The 13,681-nt window shown below is 55.9% G+C and overlaps 1 protein-coding gene across 3 annotated transcripts; it reads left to right on the forward strand.

Annotated features, from left to right (window-relative positions):
• The first annotated feature begins 2,651 nt into the window (after nt 1-2,651).
• ICOSLG (inducible T cell costimulator ligand) lies at nt 2,652-13,239 on the forward strand. Of its 3 annotated transcripts, none has more exons than XM_043874786.1 (7): nt 2,652-2,857; nt 4,525-4,565; nt 5,477-5,839; nt 6,852-7,133; nt 9,284-9,454; nt 10,349-10,384; nt 10,977-11,227. In XM_043874786.1, the coding sequence occupies exons 3-7, from the start codon at nt 5,500-5,502 to the stop codon at nt 11,072-11,074; spliced, it is 927 nt and encodes a 308-aa protein (XP_043730721.1). In that variant the 5' UTR covers nt 2,652-2,857; nt 4,525-4,565; nt 5,477-5,499; the 3' UTR covers nt 11,075-11,227. The 3 variants fall into 3 exon arrangements, with proteins under 3 accessions (XP_043730721.1, XP_043730720.1, XP_043730722.1); XM_043874785.1 differs by lacking the exon at nt 2,652-2,857 and adding an exon at nt 2,889-3,172; XM_043874787.1 differs by lacking the exons at nt 2,652-2,857; nt 10,977-11,227 and adding exons at nt 2,898-3,172; nt 11,234-13,239.
• Nucleotides 13,240-13,681: the final 442 nt, after the last annotated feature.

Here is a 13,681-nt window from a genome sequence, read left to right on the forward strand (position 1 = left end):
CCCGGTGCAGAAGTGGGTAGGGGGAGCACTGACTTAGCTGGGACTCCGGGAGAGAGGCCAAATTGACTGGGAGGGGTAGGGAAGGAATGAACAGAGTGTTTGTCCTTAGCGTGGGGCTCTGGGGTTCCCCCAGTGTTACCAGACCAGAAAACAAGAGCATCAAGTCCCACAGGCTTGGAGGAGCAAAGACTGAACAACTTTCCACAAGGTGGGCTTCTCAGAGCCTTTAATGTGTGACTATGCAAATAAGTATTTAATTCAGACTTAAATTGAAGAAAGTAAAGAAAACCACTAAACTATTCAGGTATGACCTAAATCAAATCCCTTACAATTATACAGTGGAAATGACAAATAATTCAAGGGATTGGATCTGCTATATAGAGTGCCTGAAGAACTATGGATGGAGGTTCATAACATTGTACAGGAGTCCAAGATGAAAACCATCCCCAAGGGAAAAAAAGGCAAAAAGGCAAAATGGCTGTCTGAGGACGGCTTACAAATAGCTGAGAAAAGAAGAGAAGTGAAAGGCAAAGGAGAAAAGAAAGATATATCCATCTGAATGCAGAGTTCCAAAGAATAGCAAGGAGAGATAAGAAACCCTTTCTAAATGATCAATGCAAAGAAATAGAGGAAAGCAATAGAATGGGAAAGACTAGAGATCTCTTCAAGAAAATTAAAGATAGCAAGGAAACTTTTCATGCTAAGATAAGCTTAATAAAGGACAGAAATGGTATGGACATAACAGAAGCTGAAGATATTAAGAAGAGGTGGCAAGAACACACAGAAGAACAATACAAGAAAGGTCTTAATGACCCAGATAACCACCATCACTCACCTAGAGCCAGACATCCTGGAGTGTGAAGTCAAATGGGCCTTGGGAAGCATCACTATGAACAAAGCTAGTGGAGGTGATGGAATTCCAGTTGAGCTATTTCAAATCCTAAAAGATGATGCTGTGAAAGTGCTGCACTCAATACGCCAGCAAATTTGGAAAACTCAGCAATGGCCACAAGACTGGAAAAGGTCAGTTTTCATTCCAACCCAAAGAAAGGCAATGCCAAAGAATGTTCAAACTACCGCACAGTTGCACTCATCTCACACCCTAGCAAAGTAATGCTTAAAATTCTCCAAGCTCGGCTTCAACAGTACATGAACTGAGAACTTCCAGATGTTCAAGCTGGATTTAGAAAAGGCAGAGGAACCAGAGATCAAATTGCCAACATCCATTGGATCATAGAAAAAGCAAGAGAATTCCAGAAAAACATCTACTTCTGCTTCATTGACTATGCTAAATAAAGCCTTTGACTATGTAGAGCACAAAAAAACTGTGGAAAATTCTTCAAGAGATTGGAATACCAGACCACCTTACCTGCCTCCTGAGAAATTTGTATGCAGGTCAAGAAGCAAGAGTTAGAACTGGATGTGGAACAACAAACTGGTTCCAAATTGAGAAAGGAGTATGACAAGGCTGTTTATTGTCACCTGCTTATTTGCCTTCTACGCAGAGGACATCATGCGAAATGCCAGGCTGGATAGAGCACAAGTTGGAATCAAGATTGCTGGGGGAAATATCAATAACCTCAGATATGCAGATGACACCACCCTTATGGCAGAAAATGAAGAGGAACTAAAGAGCCTCTTGATGAAAGTGAAAGAGGAGAGTGAAAAACCTGACTGAAAACTCAACATTCAAAAAACTAAGATCATGGCATCTGGTCCTATCACTTCATGGCAAATATGGGGAAACAGTCGGAACAGTAAGAGACTATTTCCTTGGGCTCCAAAATCACTGCAGATGGTGACTGCAGTCATGAAATTAAAAGATGCTTGCTTCTTGGAAGAAAAGCTATGACCAACCTAGACAGCATATTAAAAAGTAGAGACATTACTGTACCAACAAAGGTCTGTCTAGTCAAAGCTATGGTTTTTCCAGTGGTCATGTATGGATGTGAGAGTTGTACTATAAAGAAAGCTGAGTGCTGAAGAATTGATGCTTTTGAACTGTAGAGTTGAAGAAGACTCTTGAGAATCTCTTGGACAGCAAGTGGATAAAACCAGTCAATTCTAAAGGAAATCAGTCCTGAATATTCATTGGAAGGACTGATGGTGAAGCTGAAGCTCCAATACTTTGACCACCTGATGGGAAGAACTGGCTCATTAGAAAAGACCCTGATGCTGGGAAAGATTGAACGCAGGAGGAGAAGGGGATGACAAATGATGAGATGGTTGGATGCCATCACCGACTGGATGGACATGAGTTTGAGCAAGCTCCAGGCGTTGGTGACAGACAGGTAAGCCTGGTGTGCTACAATCCACAGGACCGCAAAGGGTCGGACAAGGACTGAACTGAACTGAACTGAGTGCTGCGGCAGGTGGCCCAGGATGGAGGAAGGACAGAGGAGCCAGACTGGGGGCTGGGGGCAGGGGGTGACCTAGGACTGGACTGGAAGATGGAGCCTGGCCCTCTGCCTTCCCGCCTTCCGGCCACTCATTCATTCGTTCCTGAACAGTCATGGGGCTCTCAATTCACCTCGCCCTGGAGGAACTGACTGGGTCCCGAGAAGGGGAAGGAGGACAGGAGACTGACACCCAGCCCGCCCCGCCCCGCCAGGCTCTCAGAGCGCAGGGGTGGGGCGGCCGGCGTAGGCGGAAGCCAGGCACTTGGGGGCGCGGACATTCTGCGCGACTTTTGGGGACAGCATTTAGCCTCTCTTCAGCCAGGCAAGCGCTCCCGCAGCGGCCTTGGCTGCCTTCCTCCATGGGGCCTTCCCTGTCCTCAACTTGCCGGGCCTGGAGCCCCTGGCCTGCTACCCTCGGGGCCCGACTTGCACCCTTGCCTGGGAAGGGCTTAACTTTGGTGAGTCAGTGTCCACGCTTCGGTTCCCACAGCTCCTGGCCGAGGCAGTGGGAGGGGCAAGCGGCGGGGCCAGGGGCGGGGCCAGGCTGATCTCTGCCTGGTGCTCATCCCACGACCCGCTCAGCGCCCAGAGCCTCCGAGGCGCGGCGGGAGCTCGGCAAGTGCTGGCCGGCGGCTCCGAGGGCTCCCGCGGCCCGAGGTCGCCCGTGCTCGGAGTTCTCCCGCCGCCCGAGACCTCTCTCTGGCCGCGGTCTCTAGCGCCCAGAGATCTCCGGGGCGGGCCAGGATCTCCGCCCCCACCATGCGGCCGAGGAGGTGAGTGTGTCCGCGGCCGCGTCCTGTAGGTTCGCGGGACGGAGCGGAGGCGCGGCGCCGGGGAGCTAAGTTCTCGCCGGGGACCGGTCGCCTGGCGGGGCAGCGGAGGCGGGGCGGCCTCGGGCTGGGCCGCGGCAGGTGCGGTTACGCGCGGGCGGGAGGGCCGCGAAAGACGGTGGCCTTGCGCTGCGTGTTCTCGGGCCGAGTCCCCGCCGAGGGAGGGAGAGCGGAGAGCTGAGAAGACGCAGCGACCCACGCTCACTTCCCCCCTTGCCCTCCCCTGTCCCAGCGGTTACCCAGAGGAAAGAAGGGCGTGACCGCGCTGTGCCAAAGTCGCTCATTTACCTCCAATGCGGGCTGGTGCCCACCGCCCCCCAAGCCTGGGTTGCCCCCCACCACCCGCCCCCTGCTCCCACCGCCCCCCCCTTTTGGCCGAAACACTGCCTTCAGGGAAGTCTTAGAATAGGCAGCCTGTGCCCCTCTTGATGAGCTGGTGCGGTACCCCATCCCCAGGCGTCCCACCACACAACCCAGAAGACCCCCCCGCGGGCCACCCCCCCCCCCCCACCGTCCCATCGGTCCCACCACTTAGTCTCCCTAGTTAGAAATGCAGGTAAAGATTATTCCTTCAAGAAAAGAAAGTAAAAGTACTGGGATGTCACAGCCACCAGCCACCATGCCCCTGAGCAGGTAGCCCTGTGTGTGCTTTCTCCTATCTGACCCAGGGAGCTGTGGGCTGGGGCAGGGGCAGGGAGGTGACAGGTGAGGCAGGGGGCACAGCTGGGGTGTGCAGGGTGCAGAGGCTCCCAGACTGAAGGTGCCAGGAGCCTGGGAGCGCTGAGACGCATCTGCTGGCCCCCAGGGCTGAGCTGCCCACGGGCTGGGGTGGAGCCACCAAATCTGGTTCCAGATTGACTGTGTTCCTTCGGAAGGTTGTCCTGGGGCTGCTCTGACCTTGCCTGGAGGCAAGCATCTTACATCTTCTCTGTCTCTCAAATCTCAAATGCAGGGAAAGTTTTTTTTTCTGATTTTATACAGTTTCTTGGACCCCATCCATGCGAAGTCACACTCCCCAGGGTCTAGTGACCCCTCTTGATAGCCTTTATCACACTCTCAAAATTGCTCTGAGGGGCGTTCTGTTAACACAGAGCTGGTCTCTGGCAGGGGGGTGCCGTGCTGGGCAGGGAGGCTGCGGCCCTGGCTCCTCTCCCTGAGTTCCTGGCTGCCCCCAGGACCCTGGGCTGACGGGCTGGCTGGTTGTGGAGGTATTCCCATTTGGATGATGTGTAACCGGCTCTCGCCTAGTCTGGAAGAAGCAGGACTCACCTGGCTTTCTGGTTGTTTCTTCCCAGTCCTGGACTGCTCCTGCTGCTGCTCTGGGGTCTGCAAGCCGGTAAGTGCAGGAGGCGCTCTTGGGGAAGCTTCCCAGCTCTTCAGCGCGGAGCAGTAGGACCGGGGGTGGAGGCAGGTGTCAGTGGGGTCCTCGCCACAGGCCTGCCTGCTTTTCCAGGGGTCCTTATGAGAAAGCTGGGCCCCCAAGCCTGGAGTAATGTGTGGGACTGACCGCCACTAAGGGGAGTGCTCCACCAGCCCCCAAAGTTTCGTTTTGTTTCATGTTTGGGGCAGGCACTGTGCAGTTCCCCCCAAGTGTTTCAGAACCTCCACTTCCCAGAGGAGCCAGGAGCTGGGCTTCCTGTTTCTTGCAGTCCCTGTGCTCCCCAAAGCCACCAGCATCCAGGAGAGCACAAAATGGGGTGTGGCACCCCAGTGGAGACCAAGGCCTTGTCTGGTCTTCCATCCCACAGAGGAATGGGTCAGGGCACATGGCCACTTTCCCTGCTGGCGTTCCTGTGGTTGGAACACCCCAGAGCCTTGCTGGGCCTTCACTGATGGAGCACGAGAAGCATCACAGTGATTTGAGAAGCTGATGCTTTCTTTCCAAAATGTCTAAATTTTTTTTTAACCTTTTTATTTTGAATTCATTATAAAAATCCCAAGAAGTAGCAGAAACCATGAGGAGCAGTCCCGGTGCCCCAGGGCCTGATCCTCCTAAGGCTGGCCTCCCACGTGATCACAGGAAACCAGGCCCGGCCCTCCAGTTCACCGCCAGGGTCCAAATGTTTAAGAAACTTCGGCTTCCTTATGTGCTTCTTATTAACACATTCCTTTCCTACTGACATGAGTCACAATTGGAATATGAGTCTTGCAACTCAGCAGCTCCACCCCCCCCGCCCCCCATAGGGTGCCCTCAAAGTTGGGGACCAGGTGCAGAAGATGACTTCTGTTCTCTGTGGGTGGTTGCAGAGAGTCAAGAAGAAGTGCGAGCGATGGTGGGCAGCGACGTCCGGCTCCGCTGCATTTACCCTAAAGAAAACAGCTTCGATTTAAACGACCTTTACGTTTACTGGCAAATCAGCATGGCGGGCAAAGGGAATGCCGACTCCGTGGTGACCTACTACCTGTCCGGAAACCGCTCTGCCGACCACAGCGACAACCACTACAAGAACCGGGCCCAGCTGTCCTTGGACAGCATGAAGCGGGGAGACTTCTCTCTGCATCTGCGCAACATCACCCCCCAGGACGAGCAGAAGTTCATCTGCCTGGTGTTTCAGATATCCTTGCAATTAAAAAAGATTTTGGAAGTTACGGTCACGCTGCACGTGGCAGGTAAGACAGAGGAGGCTGCCGAGCTGATTTCATCCCAGCCTTATGTCCAGGAAGAAGTGCCAGTGAGACCCATTTCCTGTGGCTCTTTCACCTGTGTGTTCCCTTAAAGAAAACCCTCTGTGGTCTGGTGTTTAACTGTGTGTACAGCTGAGGGGAGCAAAGATCATTCAACTCCTGAGACTGTTTTCCAGTATCCGAGGCTGCCTACTTCCATATGGGAGCTCCCCATCTTGCTGTCTTTGCCTTGAACTCTCCAGCTCAACCCAATCTAGACTCTTTTACATTATTCACTTATTTTATTTTTGGCTGCACTAGGTCTTCATCGCTGCATGCAAGCTTTCTGTAGTTGTGGCAAACAGCGTACTCTCTAGATGTGGTGTGCAGCTTCTCATTTTGGTGGCTTCTTCTGTTGTGGAGCACAGGTTCTAGGGCGTGTGGGCCCAGTAGTTGCAGCTCAGTGGTGGGCTCAGTAGTTGAGGCTCCAAGCTCGCGAGCACAGGCTTAGTAGCTGTGGTTCACAGACTGAGTTACTGTGCAGCAGGTGGGATCCTCCCTGATCAGGGATCGAACCTGCGTCTCCTGGAATGGCAGGCAGATTCTTTACCACTGAGCTGCCAAGGAAGCCCCCCAAACTAGGTTTTTTGATGAACCAGTGCTGTAAGGTACTAAATGAGGTCAGGAGAGTCAGAAGATGAAAGCATCTTCAGCAGGCTGCTCGGGGCATCATTCAGTGGACATGGGGGATTGGGACTCAAATGAGGCCAGCCCCATTGGGGCAGGAAGTGGGCACCGGTCACTGCTCACCAGACTCAGTAGCCCCCTTATTGACCTGGGGGGTGGCTCTTGGGCAGAACGAAGCCTTGCTGCTGACGAGACCACAGTTTTGGTCCTGCCCCTGCTCCAGCATCACAGGCTCAATGGCTGCCTCCCCCCTGCCCTGGCCCTTGGCATGTGTCCTCCCTTTCCTGACCTTCAGGACCTGGCACCCCTCGGCCCATTTCTCTCCCTGCAGCAAACTACAGCATGCCTGTGGTCAGTGGCCCGTCCCAGGACGAGGAGCTCACCTTCACGTGCACGTCCACCAATGGCTACCCGCAGCCCAATGTGTACTGGATCAACAAGACGGACAACAGCGTGCTGGATGACGCCCTGCACAACAGCACGGTGTCCCTGAACGCGCGGGGCCTGTATGATGTGGTCAGCGTCCTGAGAATCGGGCGAACCCCCCATGTCAACGTGGGCTGCTGCATTGAGAATGTGCTGCTGCACCAGAACCTGACGAGCGGCCAGACAGGTGAGGTCCCAGGGGCCCCCATGGGGCTGCATGCTGACCCCACCCCAAGGCCGGGCCGGGAGTGACTGGGCAGGAGACAGAGCCCCTGTGAGGAGACTGGGCATCGGCGTCAGAGGTGGGGCAGGGAGGGGAGGTGAGAGTGTCACCATGCTGAGGGCAGGAGCTGGCTGGTGCTCGGGGTCAGTTTTGGTGACCCATTTCACAGATAGGGGACTGAGGCTCTGAAAATCTCAGAACAAGGCAGCAGCAGCACTGGGATGGAAGCCCCATCCAGCATGGCCCCCTTCCACATTCTTTGGACATGTGCCCCCTAAGAAGCAAGAACAACTCCTCCACCAGCGGGTCCGGCTGGGCCCAGCCACCGCACACAGCCCCCCCGTGGAAGGGTGAGGGCGGGTGACTCCTTCGTAGAAGCCATAGGCTCTCTGGGTCTGTGAGTCCCTGTCAGCAGGGTTGAGATGCTGGAGAAGGAGGGCAGGAGCTGGGGGATGGGGTCCAAGCCTGCCTGGTACCGAGAAGCACGCTGGCTGCCGGGAGGGTCTGGCCCGGGCATTCTCCTGGAATACAGGTGCAGCCCTGTGACTCAGCAGTCGCGGTCCTCTGGCTGCACCAAAGGCCTCCTCTGACTCTGCGTCCCAGCAGGATAGTCGGAGGCAGGGGAGTGGGGATGAGAGGAGAGCAGGAGGGTCTCCTGGGGTCGTGGTCTCAGCCTGGCTGCTCTGGGGAACACCTGGGAACCCCTGTCCCCCCTCACCGCTTGCCCACACCCTCTGAATCAGCACCTCTGGGCTAACTGGGTGTCAGGATGTGTCGAAAAGCTTCCGGGTAGTTCTAAGGCACATGGGGGGCCTTGCCACCATCTGGGTTTGTAGCTTCTCCAGGTTTGGGGAAACACGGGGCACTTGTCACAAGCTGCCTGGGGAGGGTGTTGCTTGTCTGCCCCTGAGAACCGCTCCCCAGGAGGCACCATGGTGGGACACTGGGACAGGGGGGCTGGTCCCCTCCTGCACTTCCAGCAGATTCAGAGTGGTGCAACCGCCATGGAAAACAGTCTGTTGGTTCCTCAAGAAGCTAAACACAGGATTAGAATGTGATCCAGCAGTTCCAAGAGCTCTGGAAGCGAGACTCAGACAAATACTTGTACGTGAATGTTCACAGGAGCTTATTCACAGTAACCAAAAGGTGGGGACACCCAAGAGTCCATAGGTGGACGAAGGGGTGAGCACAGAGTGTCCATCCACAAGGTATTAGTGTTACTCAGCCATGAAAAGGAGTGAAGTTCTGAGCATGCTACAGCATGGATAAGCCATGCAAATGATGCTCAGTGGGAGAAGTCACACACAACAGTCCTTATAGCAAATGACTCCACTGATAGAAAATGTCCAGAATAGGTAAACCCAAACAGACAGGAAGTAGATTAGAGTTTGCCAGGGGCTGGGGGAGGGAAGGGCTTCCCAGGTGGTGCAGTGCTAATGCTGCAGACCCAGAAGACTCAGGTTCAACCCCTGGGTCAGGAAGATCCCTTGAAAAAGGAAATGGCAACCCACTCTAGTATTCTTGCCTAGAGAATTTCATGGACAGAGGAGCCTGCGGGCTATAGTCCACGGGGTTGCAAAAAGTCAGACACAACTTAGTGACTGAACACGCATGCGTGCCCAGGGGTGGGGGTGGGGAGTGACTGCTGGTGGGCAGAGGGTTTCCCTTTGTGGCATGAAAAGTTCTGGAATCAGATAGCAGTCATGGCTTCATGAACTTGTAAATTAGTAAACACCACTGAATGGTTATAAAATGGTTAATTTTATGTTATGTGAATTTCACCATCTTTTTTTTAAGCCAGCAATTAAGCTAGAAAGAATTAAAGTTTAAAAAGCCAGGAAGATTATGCTTCCCTCCACACCATCCCCAGGTGTGAACCTCTAGGAATCACTGGGGTTACAGTGGGCTGAGGAGAAGGGGCATCCCAAGAAGAGATGAAGACTCACTTGAAAGAGGAAACCTTTGTCTCCATCAGCTTTATAGCTTAAAAACCACGAAGTACCTCTAGGAAGTCTTGTTGGATCAGTGCTTCTCTTCGAGCCCAGTCCTTCAGGATGAAAAAAACCCCCTTTCCTCCCCATCTATAAGCCCAGAGTGATTTTCCTCTCCTGCAGAAACATTCACGGGAACCAAGGACAGCATCACAGAGGACCCGATCGATGGCAGCCATGGGGGAGAACCCCAGCCGGTTCTTAGCGTCCTTGTCGTGCTGGCCGTGATCGTGGCCCTGGCTCTAGCCACAGGCTGGCTGTGTAGGAGCAGGTGTCCGCCCAGAAGCTACACAGGTATGGGGAAGCCTGTGCTGTGGACAGCGCACCTTTGTGTTGTTGGGGTGTGGGGCCGCCTTTCCCAAGATGTTTACAAGCTCCGAGAGGTGTCACTTTCACAGGACATGCAGTTTAACCGTGCTAACGAGCGTGAGCATGGTAGCCGCAGCACGCTCCTGGGTGTGATCTCAGCCTCCGAGATCCTGACACTGCCTGCCCCCGAAGAGAAGGCCAGTCTCCTGGGTTTGGGGGAGGATGGTGGACTCTACTAATGTGGAGGTCAGGTGGAAGGAGCTGCCTTCCAGTCCTTTCAAGGCCTTCTGGCCAAACTCAGACAGATACAGAAAGTCTGGGGTTTGACTACGTAAAACAAGCAGAGCTCACAGTGGGAGCAGGAAAGCCAAGAGTGTGGACCTTGGAAGAACCCAGGGGTCAGAGAGAGGGGCTGAGGGCTGGCCTAGGCCCAGCACAGTCTCCCCAGGGCAGCCTGGAGGTGGAGGTCAGCGGACATCCCCGAAGGTCCTATTAAGAGTCAGGACTTGCCGAGACCCCCTGGAGAGCGAGGAAGGGGAGCGTGGCTGGACTCAGGGCCCAGCCCATGGTGGGAGGCCCGCCTGACGAGAGGGGTTTCCACCTGTGGCCCTGGGGTGTCCCCCTGACTGCCAGCTTCCAGCTCCTAGAGACATCGCCTGGTGCCCTGGAACCCAGGCCATGAAAGCCCTCAAACCTCTCCAGGTGCTTCCCGCCTGACCTCCTACAAAGTCTCGTCCTGAGACTCAGGGTGGCCTGAGGAGCCCCTCAGGAAGCCAGAGGAGGGTTGAGTCGTGGGCTACTGAGCATGGGGCCCCTGGAGTCTTCAGAGATGCTTTGCTTCACTACCCCACCCTGAGCATTTATGATTAATTCCCACAGGTGCCCAGGTTGCAAGGCCGGAGCTGGCGCTCACGGGTGAGTTTGCTGGGAGGGAAGGAGAAGCGTGGAGGAAGCTCGGGTCACGCAGGCAGGGTGGCTGGGCACTTGGCTCTCTGCATGAGCTGGCTCAATGACCAGGAAATAGGTGCTTCCAGTGCACAGCTGGTGAAACCCCGAGTGGAGGCCTTCCCTTCTGGCGTGCTGCCCTGCCCTCTGCTGATTCTGGGATTTTCCAAATGTCCGCAGAAGCAGAGAGCCTGGAGCATGATGTCCACCCCCACACACCCTGTCTCCATTCCCCTGATCTCCCTCCATCACAGCCCTTGGGGTGGGGCTCTCCGGCAAGTCCAGACCTTTGTGCAGACGAACACCTCACAGTTCCCATGCAAACGTCACATGATTCCCTCCCCGCCTTGGGAAAGTATCGCACACAGGGCCTTTGGTTTCGGTTTCCCACTGGCAGATGCCTCAGGCTGCCAGGGCCTTTGGGGTCCCGCCAGCCGGCTCCATGCCTGAAGCCAGTGTCCTCACCTCTCTGAACCCCATTCCCCCCCACCGCCCTTGAGAAGGGTTGTCAGGGGAGGGTGACCACGACCCACACAACGTGCCTGCCCACCTGTTCACCCAGGTGATTCCCGGCCTGCCGCTGCCTGGTGCCGCAGCAGATTCACTCCCGAGGCCTGCCCCCGAGGCCCATCCTGGAGGATGCGGGACACAGCTTGCTAAGGAATCCAGGCCCGCAGACCTGAGAGTCCAGTGTGCACTGCCTGCAGGCGTTCTCAACCCTGTTTTCACTGTGCTGGGCCCTGAGAAGACCAGTCTCTGCCACCAAAATGAGAATGAGTGGACTCCATGCTCACGCCCTCTCCCCTCTTTCCTTCCAAGAGCACGTGTGATGAGGGACCCCCCCACCCCAGGACGAGGCCAGGGCTCCCAGGAGATGCCCAGCTGGGATGTCAGATGGCAGCTTGAGAACTGACTCGGACAGGCCGGGCAGAGGGGAACATCTGCGCCAGAAGCTCAGAGCTGCATGGACACTGGCCTCCTAGCATCGGGGGGACATGAAAGGCACTCCTGGAAGGACCACACTGACCCCGGGAGCATGTGCCAGCTGCTGACCTGATCCCAATGAACCTTTCAAAGGTTTGGCATGGTGGCTCCCCGGGGTTACACATGCCCCCAAGTAGGTGGGCCCCCCACCTTTGCCGCCAAACACAGGATAAGAGAAGGGCCGTGACAGCTCCTTCCTGCCACCAGCCTTGGACCCGACTTGCTGTGGAATGAACTCCTGAGGCTGGAGGAAGAATGTCTGGTTCAGGAAGAGGTGTGTGGGTGCCCTCTCTTCCGGATGTCCCGTGCTGGGCAGTGGTCGCTCCAGGTGCAGCGGCCTCTCTCTGGGTCTGCGTGTGAGGCTCCCAGCCCAAAGGCCCCGTATCTGTGTGCGTGCCCTGAAGCACAAAACAGGAAACACTGGAAACCCGAATTCACATCTCTCCAGGATGCTCACTGGGAGGAAAACCTGACCTCCTTTGTTTTGGTCAGAAGCTAGGTTTCCCTCCTCAAAAGCATGTGGAATTTTAGAAGCTCTGTGCTGAGTGGAGCAGCTGGACACGGCAGCCCAGGGCTTGGACTCTGCTGCAGGGGACACGTGGGCAGATCTGGGATAAGCATTTCTAGTGAACACCAGTGTGGACAGGTGACCATCATGGGCCTTCACAGTGGGGCCACGAGTGGACAGAGGGTGACCTCTCGGCCACGGCAGCTTTTCTTCAAACACAGCAGATTCCCTCACATCTCACTGGGCAGCCCCTGCTGGCCTCACACCATTGCCTGTGCCCCCACCTGCCTCCCCTGAGGACCTGCAGGGTCATGACAGCAACCTTGCCTCGCCCAGGGGGTCCCCCGAGCCCACCAGGCCTACTGGGTGGCCCGATACCCTGCCCCCACCCAGGTGGTTTCCACATTAATTCCGGGATTGCATCCAGCAGTTCAGTGTTCCCAGCAGGTTCTGTGATGGAGTCTGCCAGATCACCCAGTGGGCGCCACCTCCCCCCCACCACAAGAAACGGGCCTGTCACCCTGTGATCATTCAGCACCCATGGGCATGTGAGACCTGCACCTCCCAGACACAGACTCGAAGAAAACTCAACAAGGCAGCTTGGGGTGGATCCTGAGCCAACAGCGTTTCAAAGATCCTGCGTGTGTTTGTACCAAAAGCCCTCACATGGCCTGTATATGAGTGTGATGTGGGATCCACACAGACTTTTAATATGAAAGCATTAGAAGACATGTGTGGTTCCTCAGAGAACGACAGAAAGGTGACTCATGACATCTCGAGCAAGAAGCCTGAGTGGCAGGCGGGGCGGGCAGGTGGGCGTGGGCCGTCCGCAGTGACTGTGCTGTGATGCCAGGAGGGCTGTTCCACCACCCTGCCGGAGGCCTGGCCTGCAGACCCTGAGCAGCTCCTGGTGGGGGGTGGGGTGGGGGTGGTGTCTCAGCAGCTGCAGGGGGACCGAGTCTGGTTCCAGCTTTCCAATCAGAAGCAGTTTCCTTCTCGGGGAAGCGGCAGGGCTGGCTCTCCGGCTCAGGCCCCCTTGACACCCTGGCCCGGGAGACTTGCTTGTGAGCTCTGCCTTGGCCCTGGCCTTCCCGAAGCTGAGGCCATGCCCTCCAGGCTCCGTGCCAGAGTCGTCATCTTCCTGCTGGACCTCTTCCGGACCTCTGGGGCTTCAGCAGTGCCTGCTCTGTCCAGCTCGCACAGGTCACCCCCGGCCAGTTCACCCTGGGCCTTTGCTTGCGTCTCATGCTGTGTTATGGATAGCATGTGAGTGCCGAGTTTTGACATTTTTGGAAGCCTGGTTCCAGAGAATATAAGCTATTGGCATGCCTGGGTTCAGTCACTTTGGTCAGCATCTGGACCAACTCAGTCCACTTGGCCCATCCTGATTGCGACGGGGGACCCGGCCCCTGCCCCTCCAGAGTGGCCCCATCTCCTGGGGGACATGGGTCAGTGTGGAGGCATTTGGTCACTCTTGGGGGTTCCTACTGATGGTGGGACACTTCTAAACGTCCCACACAGATGGGGTCCTGCCCAGAGGTCAATAGCCAAGACTGAGGATCCCCGTGTCACCTTTCCCCAGAAGGCAGGGCAGCAGAGCTGCTGTCGGGGTCCCCACCTGCACTGGGTCCAGGAGATGTGACTGATGGTTTACCGGGGAACATTCCAAATCAGGGGCTGGGCAAGAGTCCAGGGTGCTGGCGTTGCCGTGGGTGGAGGCCACAGGCTGCAGGAGTCTGGTCTCTGGGAGCCTGTGGCCCCTGCCCCCTCTGCCC

This window comes from Cervus elaphus, chromosome 19, assembly GCF_910594005.1.
Source record: "Cervus elaphus chromosome 19, mCerEla1.1, whole genome shotgun sequence".
Classification (NCBI taxonomy): domain Eukaryota; kingdom Metazoa; phylum Chordata; class Mammalia; order Artiodactyla; family Cervidae; genus Cervus; species Cervus elaphus.

Bases quoted from the DNA above. Each gene is read 5' to 3' on its own strand.
- ICOSLG (XM_043874785.1), top strand. The intron at 4,566-5,476 runs GTAAGTGCAGGA...GGGTGGTTGCAG, and splicing joins GCTCTGGGGTCTGCAAGCCG to AGAGTCAAGAAGAAGTGCGA. The intron at 7,134-9,283 runs GTGAGGTCCCAG...CCTCTCCTGCAG, and splicing joins CCTGACGAGCGGCCAGACAG to AAACATTCACGGGAACCAAG.